We start from the raw sequence: 13,761 nt of genomic DNA on the forward strand, positions 1-13,761 counted from the left end.
CTTCGCGCATGCGTGGTACGTACGAGGGGGCAGTTCCCTTGGCGGCGAAGTACTTCACGACGGACCTGCCATAGCAGCTGGGTGGTTCTGCTTCTGCTGTTCTCTTGTCGCTCAGTTCTGGACGTTTGTTGAGGAATCGCGATGCTCCGCACCGTGCTTATCAGGGCCATACCCCGAATGGTCAGTCCGGCGGCCTGCCAGTACTCCGCTGCTGCGATCCCTGCCCCGAGCGCCCAGCCTGACGTGCATTTCAACAAGGTAACACGGATAAATGCGTTCAGTAAGATTACAGCTGTTACGTCTTCATTTATTATTGCGAGATTTATTAGTATGTTACAATCTGATATGCTTTGCAATGTAGCCAGTGGCGATTCTGTTTCGAATGCGATACTTTAGGTGACAAAAACCATTAAATGTGCAAGTAAATATTTTTTACTTGTTGATATGACCGCCGCTTTGACGTGAATAACGCAGTGAACGCTCGCAGGACTGCCATCTTGATAAAGTTGAACTGTTGCATTTTGAACTTTTGCGTTTATTGAAGGCTTCTGGCAGGAGTATAACGTTTAGTGTCAGTGCACATCATAGTTTTGTGCAGCGTCCAGCGCGTCATCGGGCACTTGAGGGCAAACGTCCGGTTATTTTACCCGAACGTTCACTGGCGCCTCTAACGGCTAGTTGGTACCTGTTTGTGCCAGCGCGGGTTGGCAAGCAGGTCCAGGGGCGAAAATGGAAGAGGGATCAAACGCCAGCTGCCCCTCATAAGTCACACCCTAAATCCCACTGTGACCCAAGTCTTGGGAGTAAACAGAATTTATCAGGCAATCTCGAAAGCATTTGTTGTGGTATGCTCCCTTTTGTGTCTTAAGGGCCTTGTCCTTATTCTGATGAAAGGACGTTTCTATCCTTGGGATCTGTGTTTTCCTTCCCTTGTCTGATCCCACTGCAGTTTAGAAAGGATTCATTTGTCAATTGAAAATTAAATCTAGATTTGATCTCTCAGGTCTAAGCTAGTTTTGGTATCTGAAAGATGTTTGGTGAGGTTGGGGTTAATTGCTGATCTATGCATTGTACTGTCAGTATTAGTAATTGGTTGCTGTTTTGTTCTTCAGCTAAATACTGTAGGAGCTATTATACTGGCTAGGTTACAGTTGTTTTTGAGCAGCAGATGAGATAATAAAATAAGTTGAAGCTTTTTTTATGTTTTCAGCTCCAGCACCATTTCTTATCCTACAGCAGGTAGGGGTCTCCAAATCTCACAGAGGTTGTGTAGCCAATCAGATAATGGTCACCAAATCTCACAGAGGTTGTGTAGCCAATCAGGTAATGGTCACCATATCTCACAGAGGTTGTATAGCCAATCAGGTAATGGTCACCATATCTCACAGAGGTTGTGTAGCCAATCAGTTAATGGTCACCATATCTCACAGAGGTTGTGTAGCCAATCAGGTAGGGGTCACCATCTCTCACAGAGGTTGTATAGCCAATCAGGTGGCTCGTTGTACAGGTGTGGAGAGCCAGCTTGAGCACTAGGCCACACTACCTCACGTGTGCCTGTGGATTGAGAAGCACGTGTGAGTCTCGGCTCGTTCGCTCTGAAGGCTAACTGGTCCTGTCCTCCACAGCTCTTCATCAATAACCAGTGGCAGGATGCAGTCAGCAAGAAGACCTTCCCAACCATCAACCCGGCCACTGGGGAGGTCATCTGCCAGGTCGCCGAGGGAGACAAGGTCTGTGACAGCGTGCGTGCGCGTGTGTGTGTGTGTGTGTGTGCGAGAGGGAGTGTGTGTGTGTGTGTGCATGCCTGTGTGTGAGAGAGAGAGAGTGTGTGTGCGAGAGGGAGTGTGTGTGTGTGCACGTCTGTGCGTGTGAGAGAGAGAGAGAGAGAGAGAATGTGTGTGTGTGCGCGTGCGCATGTGTGTGAGAGAGAGAGTGTGTGCGTGTGTGAGAGAGAGTGTGTGTGTCTATGTGTGTGTGTGTGTGTGTGCGTGTGAGTGCGTGTCTGTGTGTGAGCGTTAGTATGCTTCCTGATCATTTTCATGTGATGGCGGTGGCATTTAAATGTACGTGTGCATGTTAGATGGTAATTAAATGTATGTGTACAGGTTAGATGGTAATTAAATGTATGTGTACAGGTTAGATGGTAATTAAATGTATGTGTACAGGTTAGATGGTAATTAAATGTATGTTTACAGGTTAGATGGTAATTAAATGTATGTGTACAGGTTAGATGGTAATTAAATGTATGTGTACAGGTTAGATGGTAATTAAATGTATGTGTACAGGTTAGATGGTAATTAAATGTATGTGTACAGGTTAGATGGTAATTAAATGTATGTGTACAGGTTAGATGGTAATTAAATGATGTCCGTCGTAGCCTCTCCTGAGTTTACGGGACCACGGCCTTGAGTTCAGCCCTGGATTACTTTCCCTCCATGGCTTCCAGAGTTGACCTGAGGTTCAGTAGCCTGCAGCTGTCTTATCGCACTCTGTCGTAAGGGCTACGCATGTAGCACGCACGGACAGAAGATAAAAACGTGCCATCGTTTTATTGTGTCTGCTTTCAGGCAAGCGCTTGTCCTCATGACATAAAATTGCCGCGCTTGTTAATCTTTCTGAGGTGCGTGCATGTTTCTCTGCCACTTAAGGCGCCCGTATACTCGAAACAAAATCAAACTTTTGTCAAACCCTGAATTAGACGAACGTGGTCTGTTGGTCTGTGTGGGAAGCCATACAAATAACTAAGGAAATGGTAGTCTTATGTTGAAGTAATAAAATCCTAGGAAATTGTGGTGTTTAATATCCAATTTGATTAATTTCTTGTATTTGTTTGTTTCCTAACTGCTGTTTTGTTTGTGTGCGTGCGTGTGTGTTCCCGCTCTTTCAGGCAGACGTGGACAAGGCAGTGAAGGCTGCCAAGGATGCCTTTAAGCTGGGATCACCATGGCGACGCATGGATGCTTCTGACAGGGGACTGCTCCTCAGCCGATTGGCTGACCGCATAGAGAGGGATGCAGCCTATCTGGCGGTGAGTTCTGCCACTTCCTCTCTGCAATTGCACACACACATACCGTCACATGACTTGGACTTGACTAGCACTGGATTTGTGAAAGACTTGTCATGTCATATTACAAGACTTTTATAGTGCTAATTATTATTATTAATTACATTTATATAGCACTTTTCCAAATGCCAAAGTGCTTTACAGTGAAGGGGAACTCACCTCACCCACCACCAATGTGTAGCACCCACCTGGGTGATGCACGGCAGCCAATTTGCGCCAGAACGCTCACCACACATTAGCGAAGGTGGAGAGGGAGAGAACATTTATTTAGCCAATTAAATCTTGGGATGATTTTTAGTGGCAAGTTTGCGAGAGCCAGATCTGGGATTTGGCCAGGACACCGGGGAACCCCCTACTCTTAGCGATAAGTGTCATGGGATCTTTAATGACCACAGAGAGTCAGGACCTCGGTTTAACGTCTCATCCGAAAGACGGCATCTCCTACAGCACAGTGTCCCCGTCACTGCACTGGGGCATTGGGGTTTATTTGTACCAGAGGGAAGATTGCCCCCTGCTGGCCCACCCAACACCACTTCCAGCAGCAACTCAGTATTCTCTGGTGGTCTCCCATCCAAGTACTAACCAAGCCCATACCTGCTTAGCTTCAGCCATTTGGCAGGAGCAGAGTGCATGGAGGTATGGCTGCTGGCTAAGATTGTCTGCTACAATTTCATGTACAATTCAGGGATGCAGTCATGTGATCAAAATGTGGTTTAAACTGACTTTTATCCCCAGTTAGACGTGTGGAAAGTCAGCCGGGGCTGAGTCATGTGATCAACACAGTCATGTGGTCAATGTTGAAATATACTGGTGATTCTTGCAGTCCTGTTTTTTTCTGTTGGTGTAATTGTTATTTTAACCTTTCTAGACTTTGTGTGGAGCAGTGTAAGATTTATTTTGGTACAGTATGTGTGTGTGTGTGTGTGTGTGCGCGCACGGTGAGTGTGTGTGTGTGTGCACGGTGTGCATGTGTGTGCGCAGTGTGTGTGTGTGCGTGCGCACGGTGAGCGTGTGTGTGTGTGCACAGTGTGCATGTGTGTGTGTGCATGTGTGTGCATGTGTGTGTGTGTGCGCACGGTGTGCGTGTGTGTGTGTGCATGTGTGTGCGCAGTGTGTATGTGCGTGTGCACACAGTGAGCGTGTGTGTGTGTGTGTGTATGCAGTGTGTGTGCGTGTGTGTGTGTACGTGCGTGTGCGCAGTGTGTGTGTGCGTGCGTGTGTGTGTGAACGGTGTGCGTGTGTGTGCGTGCGTGTGTGTGTGCGTGCGTGTGTGTGTGCGTGCGTGTGCGCAGTGTGTATGTGCGTGTGTGTATGTGCATGTGCGCAGTGTGTATGTGCGTGTGCATGTGTGTATGTGCATGTGCGCAGTGTGTATGTGCGTGTACGCAGTGTGTATGTGCGCGTGTGTGTTTGTGTGCGCGGTGTGTGTGTGTGCACGGTGTGTGTGTGTGTGTGTGTGTGCGCGGTGTGTGTGTGTGTGCGCGTGTGTGCGTGCGCAGTGTGTATGTGTGTGTGCGCAGTGTGTATGTGCGTGTGCGCAGTGTGTATGTGCGTGTTGCGTGTGTGTATGTGTGTGCAGTCTCTCATGAGTAGCTCTTGAGGGCCAGCCGCAGTGACTCGGCACTTTTCCACTGAACGGAAAACAGGTCAGATGAGAAAATCGTCAGAGCGCAGGACTGGCAGGCTTACAACACACAGGGCCTGGACTTATCTTTCACTGGAACGCCCCTGCACTCCCTCAGCCTGTCAACAGCTAGTGCTAGTGCTACTGCTAGTGCTGGAGCTAGTGCTAGTGCTAGAGCTACAGCTAGTGCTAGTGCTAGAGCTACAGCTAGTGCTAGTGCTAGAGCTACAGCTAGTGCTAGAGCTACAGCTAGTGCTAGAGCTACAGCTAGTGCTAGTGCTAGAGCTACAGCTAGTGCTAGTGCTAGAGCTACAGCTAGTGCTAGAGCTACAGCTAGTGCTAGTGCTACTGCTAGTGCTGGAGCTAGTGCTGGAGCTAGTGCTGGAGCTAGTGCTAGTGCTAGAGCTACAGCTAGTGCTAGAGCTACAGCTAGTGCTAGAACTACAGCTAGTGCTAGTGCTTGTGCTAGAGCTACAGCTAGTGCTATTGATAGTGATAAACTTGCACACACTGCGCACACACTCACACACACATGCATACTTGCACACGCTCTCACATGCGCGCGCACACACACACACACGCATACTCACAAACAAAAAACAGGTATGAGGATTTTAATAAACATCATGTAGAATGTACATTTATTAAAACTTTTTTTTTTTTTTTACTGATTTTTTGTTCTGTCACTAGAGGGAGGTACATGGACGCTGTTTAGATTCAGATCTACATTACATTACATTACAGGCATTTGGCAGACGCTCTTATCCAGAGCGACGTACAACAAAGTGTATAACCATAACCAGAAACAAGTGTGACGAAAACCCTAGAGAGAAGTACCGGTCCAAGTACAGGGAACAACCGCATAGTTCAACTTGGACCCTGATGGTTAAACTGATTAACACTAACAACGAGAACGGCAATAAAGCAATCTATGGAAAAATAAAAATAAAAATACAAGTAGTCGTTAAGACAGTTGATGCGCCTAAGTCACCTATGAAACAGCTGCCTAGTTACAACCCTAAGTTTAGTCATTTACAGGGGGGAAGGGAGGGATGGGGAGAGGTGCAGCCTGAAGAGGTGGGTCTTCAGTCGTCGTTTGAAATGGGTCACAGTCTCAGCTGTTCTGACCTCCACAGGGAGGTCATTCCACCATCGTGGGGCCAGAACAGACAGGAGACGTGTTCTGGAAGTGCAGGTGCGAAGAGGGGGAGGTGCTAGGCGTCCTGAGGTAGCAGAACGGAGGGATCTGGCTGGCATGTAGGGTTTGAATCTAGACAATGCCACAGTTTTTTTGTGCACTTTGCAGGCTGTTATATATACATAATTAATTGAGCAAATAAAGCCGTTGATTTGGTTTCTGAAAACAGTAAACAAAGACTAACAGGCGATCACATGACTCTCCGGGACCAGGACTGTACTCCTCTGCTCTGGGGCTAATTAGTCGATTGTAGTCTTTTGGCCACAAGGTTTGGAAAATAAAACAATGATGTGGATGTCTGTGGAGCAAGTGGAGTTTCATTTTCCAGTTGAATTAGGACCTTCTGAATGGGCCTTGTCGTGTGTGACCTGAAGTTTTGACAGCTGAGCTGGAGGGGCACTGGTGCTATTTAAAACCTGAACAGAAGGTGAATTAGAGGCCGCCTCTGTTGAAAGGCTTAACGCAGGAAACTGTGTGTGAATGGCTCTTAAACGCTGGGTCACGCAGGCAGAACAAGAGAAGCTTTGTGTTCTGTTTAAAGGGGTAACCCTGCACTACCATTATTTCTCCTGGATGTGGTCTGCTCCCTCTAGACCAATAGGAGGACATCCCATTGGTGGGTCAGGTGCGGCTGGGCTTTCAAGATGGGTTGAATAAGTAATTGAGTTAAAAAATATGAAATCAACGATAATGCAGAAAAAAAGTTTCTTTGGCTTAAGTTGGACCGTTTGCTGATTTCTACGAAATTAAGTGCGGTTTGTTTACACTTTATGACTCCAGGTTTTTGTAAATGCAGAGAAATGCACGTTTGTGTGCGCTTTGGCCCTGATGTGGTTCCTTTGTCCTTTCAGGAGCTGGAGACCCTGGACAATGGGAAACCGTATGCAGTTGCCTACAGTGTAGACATACCGATGGTCGTTAAGTTCCTCAGGTGAGAGATGCAGTGTTACTGCTGCAGATGCACAGCACGTGTGTGTGTGTGTGTGTGTGTGTGTTTGTAATTGTGATGCAAATGTCTAACCTGCATTTTGTTTGCTTTATCCCTACTGGTATGCTTTCTGCTACTCAAGTGAAGGACATCAGACAGCAACTGAAATATATTTGGGTTGATGTATTTTATAAATGTGGACCTAAATAAAGAATTAATATGTGTGTGTGCATGTGCGTGTGTGTGTGTGTGTGTGTGTGTAGTTATACAGGAGAACACATTGTTTGCAAAATTAAGAATTTTTTTCTTGTACGTTTTGTTTGCTGTTCTGACGATACCTGTGTTGAAAGAGTTTTTGTTGGGTTTGCTGTACAGGTATTACGCTGGATGGGCAGACAAGTGGGAGGGAAAAACCATCCCGATCGACGGCGACTTCTTCTGCTACACCCGACACGAGCCCATCGGCGTGTGCGGCCAGATCATCCCGGTGAGGGGGGGTGGGGCTGTGTATCTGTGAGGAATGCGTGTGTGCACTGTAAAATGCAGTGTACCTGACTTATTTAAGTGCAGTGTATCTGCTGTGTGTATCTGCTGTGTGTAAACGCAGTGTATCTTCTGTGTGTAAATGCGTGTATCTGCTGTGTGTAAATGCGTGTATCTGCTGTGTGTAAATGTGTGTATCTGCTGTGTGTAAATGTGTGAATCTGCTGTGTGAAAATGTGTGCAAATGCGTGTATCTGCTGTGTGTAAATGCTGTGTGTAAATGCGTGTATCTGCTGTGTGTAAATGTGTGTATCTGCTGTGTGTAAATGCGTGTATCTGCTGTGTGTAAATGCTGTGTGTAAATGCCTGTATCTGCTGTGTGTAAATGCGTGTATCTGCTATGTGTAAATGCATGTATCTGTTGTGTGTAAATGCGTGTATCTGCTGTTTTCTCTGCAGTGGAACTTCCCCCTGCTGATGCAGGCCTGGAAGCTGGGCCCCGCCCTCGCCACAGGGAACACGGTGGTGATGAAGGTGGCGGAGCAGACGCCTCTCACTGCGCTGTACGTGGCCAACCTCATCAAGGAGGTCAGTGTAGCACCGCACACTCGGATAAACACTCACAGATAATCACACTCACATGCACACAAACTCATGCATTCCAATTTCCAAAACTGAGAGATGAGAGCTTGGGACAAACCTAGGAAGATAATATCTTCACAAGTTGGAACCGGGGGTCCCCAATCTTTCTCTGTCTCACCCTCTCTCCCCCTCTCCCCCCTCCCCTCTCTCCCTCTCTCTCCCTCTCTGACTCTTCCTCCCTCTCTCCTCTCCTCCAGGTGGGCTTCCCGGCCGGGGTGGTGAATATCATCCCTGGAATGGGCCCCTCTGCGGGGGCCGCCATCGCCTCCCACATGGACGTGGACAAGGTGGCCTTTACAGGGTCTACAGAGGTGAGAGCCCTACCGAACACTGAGCGCTGAACACTAAACACAGCACACTGCACACTGAACACTACGACACAATGAACGCTACACACGGAACGCTGCGGACTGCACACAGCACACTGAATGCTGCACGCTGAACACGGAACACCGTCCGCTGGACACTACTCACTGCACACTGAATGTTGCACACCAATCCCAGTCACTGAACGCTAAATGCTACACACTACGTACTGTACTCCCACTACACGCACCCAGTGCACAGTAATGCAGTACGTTACATACTGCTGTGATGCAGGCCAGACATGGCAGCGCTGTGACCTTTGACCTTTGACCTGTTCCGCAGGTGGGCCATCTGATCCAGCAGGCGTCCGGCAGCAGCAACCTGAAGAAGGTAACCCTGGAGCTGGGGGGAAAGAGCCCCAACATCATCCTGTCCGACGCCAACAGTGAGTGCCTTCTTCCTCCTGCTGCTTCTCTTCCTCCTCACTGTTCTGCCTCTTGTGGCAGCCAATCATGAGGCAGAACACTGAGGGCCCAGCGTCAGTCATCGTTTGCCATATTTCACGTATTGGACGTGCAGTGGAAGTAAATGCTTACACGTGTAATGTGTGTAATCAGTGCGTAATGCATGTGTAATGTGTGCGTAATCTGCACCACGTGTGTAATGTGTGTGTAATGTGTGTAATGTGTGTAATGCGTGTGTTATGCATGTGTAATGCACGTAATGTGTTTGTAATACGTGTGCGTAATGTGTGTGTATTGCGTGTGTAATGCGTGTGTAACGTGTGTAACGCGTGTATTGGGTGTGTAACGTGTGTAATGTGTGCGTAATGCGTGTGTAATGCGTGTGTAACGCGTGTATTGCGTGTGTAACGTGTGTAACGTGTGTAACGTGCGTAATGCGTGTGTAATGTGCGTAATGCGTGTGTATTGCGTGTGTAATGCGTGTGTAATGCGTGTGTAATGCGTGTGTAATGTGTGCGTAATGCGTGTGTAATGCGTGTGTATTGGGTGTGTAACGTGCGTAATGCGTGTGTAACGTGTGTAATGCGTGTGTAACGTGTGTAATGCGTGTGTAACGTGTGTAATGCGTGTGTAATGCGTGTGTTTCAGTGGAAGAGGCGGTGGAGCAGGCGCACTTTGCGCTCTTCTTTAACCAGGGCCAGTGCTGCTGCGCTGGCTCTCGCACGTTTGTGCAGGAGAGCATCTACAAGGAGTTTGTGGAGCGCAGCGTGGAGAGGGCCAAGAGGAGGGTGGTGGGGGACCCCTTCAACCTCAGCACTGAGCAGGGGCCCCAGGTAAGACACCCCCCCCCAAACACACGCTCGGCCAATCAGGGGCTCCCCCAAACACCCGCTCGGCCAATCAGGGGCTCCCCCAAACACCCGCTCGGTCAATCAGGGGCTCCCCCAAACACCCGCTCGGCCAATCAGGGGCTCCCCCAAACACCCGCTCGGCCAATCAGGGGCTCCCCCAAACATCCACTTCTGATAAGGACTACAAATCCCGTGACGCTCAGCGGCGAGCCCGCCCTGTACTCTGACATCATGCGGCAGGGTGACGTCTCTTGCCCGTTTCCAGGTGGACGAGGAGCAGTTCCAGAAGATCCTGGGCTACATCAGCTCCGGGAAGCGGGAGGGCGCCAAGCTGATGTGCGGGGGAGGGGTGGCGGCCGACCGCGGGTACTTCATTCAGCCCACCATCTTCGGAGACGTCCAGGACAACATGACCATCGCCCGCGAGGAGGTGCACACAACCGGCGGACATCTTAACTCCGTGTTTTTAACGCTCAAAAATTCTGTGTCTCCCTTCCCATTAAAGCTGAAAAAATTTGAACTTGATGTTCTAAAAATGCAAAAGTGTGTGATCAAGTATTGCACTGTGACTGGAAACTCTTTAACGGAACCTCCCATAAGGAGCAGAGAGGACAGAAAGTTTTACGCTTTTCTCTCTCTCTCTGTCTCTCTGGCAGATCTTCGGGCCGGTGATGCAGATCCTGAAGTTTAAGGACCTGGAGGAGGTGGTGGAGAGAGCCAACGACACCAAGTATGGCCTGGCAGCTGCCGTCTTCACCAAGGACATCGACAAGGCGCACTACGTCTCCAGTGGGCTGCGTGCTGGCACTGTGTGGTAAGGCACCCCACTGACTCCTCCCACTCACCCACACAGACTCCTCCCACTTACCCCCACTAACTCCTCCCACCTCACAGAACCCTCCTACTGACCCCCCAGACCCCTCCCACTCAGTCATCCCTACAGACTCCTCCCACTTACCCATACTGACACCTCCCACTCACCCGCCTAGACCCGTCCCACTCACTCATCCCTACAGACTCCTCCCACTTACCCACACTGACACCTCTCACTTACCCCCCCAGACCCCTCCCACTCACTCACTCATCCCCACAGACTCCTCCTACTGACCCCCCTACTCACCTGCACTGACTCCTCCCACTCACACCTACAGGCCTGCCCTCCATCTCCACAGACCCCACCCACCCCACTGACCCCCCACACTCACCCCCACAGGCCCCTCCCACCCAGCAGCAGGGCAGAGCGGTGATTGGTTTCTCTTGTTTTCAGGATAAACTGCTATGACGTGTTTGGAGCGCAGGCTCCCTTCGGGGGCTACAAGGCCTCTGGGAATGGCCGGGAGGGGGGCCAATACGGCCTGGACAACTACACCGAAGTCAAAACGGTGAGACGGCGCCCCGCGTCACTCAGGGAGGGGGGCTCGGGGTGGGGGGGGTGGGGGGGGGGGGGGGTTAAAGCACAGAGGCGCAGCGCTCAGGGTGGGGGGGGGGTTTAAAACACTGAGTCACAGCGCTCAGGGTGGGGGGGGGGGTTTAAAACACTGAGTCACAGCGCTCAGGGTGGGGGGGGGGGGTTTTAAAACACTGAGTCACAGCGCTCAGGGGGAGGGGGGTTTAAAGCACTGAGTCACAGCGCTCAGGGTGGGGGGGGGTTTAAAGCACAGAGGCGCAGCGCTCAGGGTGGGGGGGGGTTTAAAGCACAGAGGCGCAGCGCTCAGGGTGGGGGGGGGGGTTTAAAGCACTGAGTCACAGCGCTCAGGGTGGGGGGGGGTTTAAAGCACAGAGGCGCAGCGCTCAGGGTGGGGGGCTCGGGGTGGGGGGGTTTAAAGCACAGAGGCGCAGCGCTCAGGGTGGGGGGGGGTTTAAAACACTGAGTCACAGCGCTCAGGGTGGGGGGGGGGTTTAAAACACTGAGTCACAGCGCTCAGGGTGGGGGGGGGGTTTAAAGCACAGAGGCGCAGCGCTCAAGGGGGGGGGGGGGGGGGGGGGGGGGGGGGGGGGTGGTTTAAAGAGGTGAGAAAAAGTGCCGCCCTGTGTCACTCGGGGACAGAAGGGGTTAAGCCAGCTGCTTTCTGACAGCGTTTCATTGCGCACCAGCGCCCCCCGCTGGCGGGGCGATTCTCCGGAAATCGATTTTAAAATAATAATACTACTTAAAAATAATAATTTAAAAATAATCATTTCCTGTCTCCCAGGTGACGATTAAGGTCCCCCAGAAGAACTCGTAAAAAGAAAAACCCCGTCGTGTCGTGTGGACATGGAACGAAACGAATATGAACCCCACGGGCTGAGTATGTATGACATGTATGGCTTTACAATGTAGACCTGCTTGTTTAGCTCATACCCCCTAACTGCTGAAGTGACACGTTTTTCCCCCCTTTTCTGTGAATCGGCACTTTTTTAAAAAAATTTAACAAAAAAATAAAAAGTGCCAAACTGGAGATATTTTTATACATTTTTGTTAACTTGCTGATAGCGGCTCGTTTTCGCAGATTTGAATGGTGAAATTGTAACGGGGGTGACTGCTGTAAGTACTTCAAAAAACAACTTTGAGTTCCCTTCCTGACGTTTAGTAAATGTGTCGCAGCAAGCGCAATTGGCAAAAGCACCGAAATGTATTTAACACAGAGATATTTTTCATAGACATTATGTTCTTCCTTTACACAGACTGACACACTGAAGGCCATTTATTTTTGTATTCATTCATGCCTAAATTGTACTCCTTTGTTACCTGCCTGGTCCGATTTGTTTAATAAAGGCATCAAATGTTGATCTGTTGTGAGTCTGTTGTTATTTGTCCCTTTGATTTTAGCAGCAAATTATCCTTTACTTTTCTACCTTCTTCTTTGACTTCACTTGTGTGTGTAACGTGTGTATATTTTGTGTGTGGCTAAAGGTGATCGAGAAACAAAAATTGCACACACGTTCTTTCAGATCTTTATTTATTTATTTATGTTTGTATTATTCCATAACACCAGAGCAATCCAGTGAAAGCATAGTACATAAAGGTTGTGTGTGTAAACAGTATATCTTTGAGAATGTAAGCTGTGACAGTAGAGGGTGTCCCTGGGGGGGGGGGGCAGGGCAGAAAGCCAGGCACTTGAGGTGCAAAATGCAAAATAATCCTTCTCGAAACAGTGTATGAAGGAGCAAGCTCTTCATTTAACTTTTTTTTGTTGAATAACTCGTATACACAAAATACAGTGTTCTTTGAGGTTTATTTGGCCACAAAGTCCACAGAAGCAACTGTGCAAAGGCGCTGCAGCTGCCTATCCCTGCGCTGTGTTTACCATCAGATATCAGCCTGCAGTTCTGACGGCTGCCATGGATTTGATTTCACAACCGCATGGACTTTAACACTGAAACGGCGCCCTCTAGTAAAACTAGATTATACTGTGACGAAGGAGTACTGATTGTATTCAGTACTGCCACATTATCGCAATTCAGGGAAGATTCACGGGTCTTATCTTTTCATTGTATGCATGGCACATGCCAGGACACTCAATACGCCTGAAGATGAAGTCAGTTGTTCATGGCCAGTTACAATCACGTAAAATATTTTCAAAGCAACCCTGGTCTTTAAAATTGTACATTTTTTAAAAAAAAAAGGTACATTCTGGTCGATCTGGGATTTAAATCAAATTTGCAGGTTTTATATTAGCATTTATTTGGCACTAGGTCACCCACAAATATGTATTTATAATGGAAACGTGTTACTGAGTTCTTGGGAAAAGAGTGACGCTTCCTTGAAGCAAGAACTGAGCAACGAAGTGTTTATTTAATCTGACAGAATGCCATGGCTCTAGTCTCACCACGGAATTCCGCGAAGTGTCACGTACACGAGAGGAACGGGACAGATGCAGTCACCTAACTTGCCAGTAGAGGAGGCTATACCGCAAGACACAAAAGTAAACAAAGAACACCCATCGAAGAGACAAAAAGGAAGTTATACTTCCTATTATAACGGCATTTTTATAGATACGGGTCAATTATATTCGGGATTTATTGGAAATACTGCACGAGTTCTTAGCCACTGTTCGCGCCGTAGAGGTGAATCGAATAAACTATATTATTTCCAAGATACAGAATAGAACAGAGAAAGGGATATATTCAGTAACGTCAGATTTAGCGGTCTTCGCTGCTGGAAAACTCAGCGTTATAGAACCACAGTTTAATAAACTGTTGGATTAAATTACTAACGTTA

The 13,761-nt window shown here is 48.6% G+C and overlaps 1 protein-coding gene across 1 annotated transcript; it reads left to right on the plus strand.

The window, feature by feature from the left end:
* Positions 1 to 34: 34 nt before the first annotated feature.
* Positions 35 to 12,329, plus strand: LOC118206355 (aldehyde dehydrogenase, mitochondrial-like). The gene is made up of 13 exons (XM_035378967.1): positions 35 to 258; positions 1,626 to 1,730; positions 2,888 to 3,028; positions 6,738 to 6,817; positions 7,190 to 7,301; positions 7,757 to 7,885; positions 8,137 to 8,250; positions 8,588 to 8,690; positions 9,358 to 9,542; positions 9,826 to 9,990; positions 10,217 to 10,374; positions 10,828 to 10,942; positions 11,753 to 12,329. The coding sequence occupies exons 1-13, from the start codon at positions 142 to 144 to the stop codon at positions 11,783 to 11,785; spliced, it is 1,557 nt and encodes a 518-aa protein (XP_035234858.1). The 5' UTR covers positions 35 to 141; the 3' UTR covers positions 11,786 to 12,329.
* The last annotated feature ends 1,432 nt before the right edge of the window (positions 12,330 to 13,761 follow it).

Source organism: Anguilla anguilla, chromosome 10 (assembly GCF_013347855.1).
Source record: "Anguilla anguilla isolate fAngAng1 chromosome 10, fAngAng1.pri, whole genome shotgun sequence".
In the NCBI taxonomy this organism is placed as follows: domain Eukaryota; kingdom Metazoa; phylum Chordata; class Actinopteri; order Anguilliformes; family Anguillidae; genus Anguilla; species Anguilla anguilla.

What these genes read in the sequence shown, in the direction of transcription:
- LOC118206355 (XM_035378967.1), top strand. Translation starts at nt 142, where the DNA reads ATGCTCCGCACCGTGCTTATCAGGGCCATACCCCGAATGGTCAGTCCG. An exon ending in CCTTTACAGGGTCTACAGAG is followed by an intron (nt 8,251 to 8,587) that starts GTGAGAGCCCTA and finishes CCTGTTCCGCAG; the next exon opens with GTGGGCCATCTGATCCAGCA. An exon ending in CATCCTGTCCGACGCCAACA is followed by an intron (nt 8,691 to 9,357) that starts GTGAGTGCCTTC and finishes CGTGTGTTTCAG; the next exon opens with TGGAAGAGGCGGTGGAGCAG.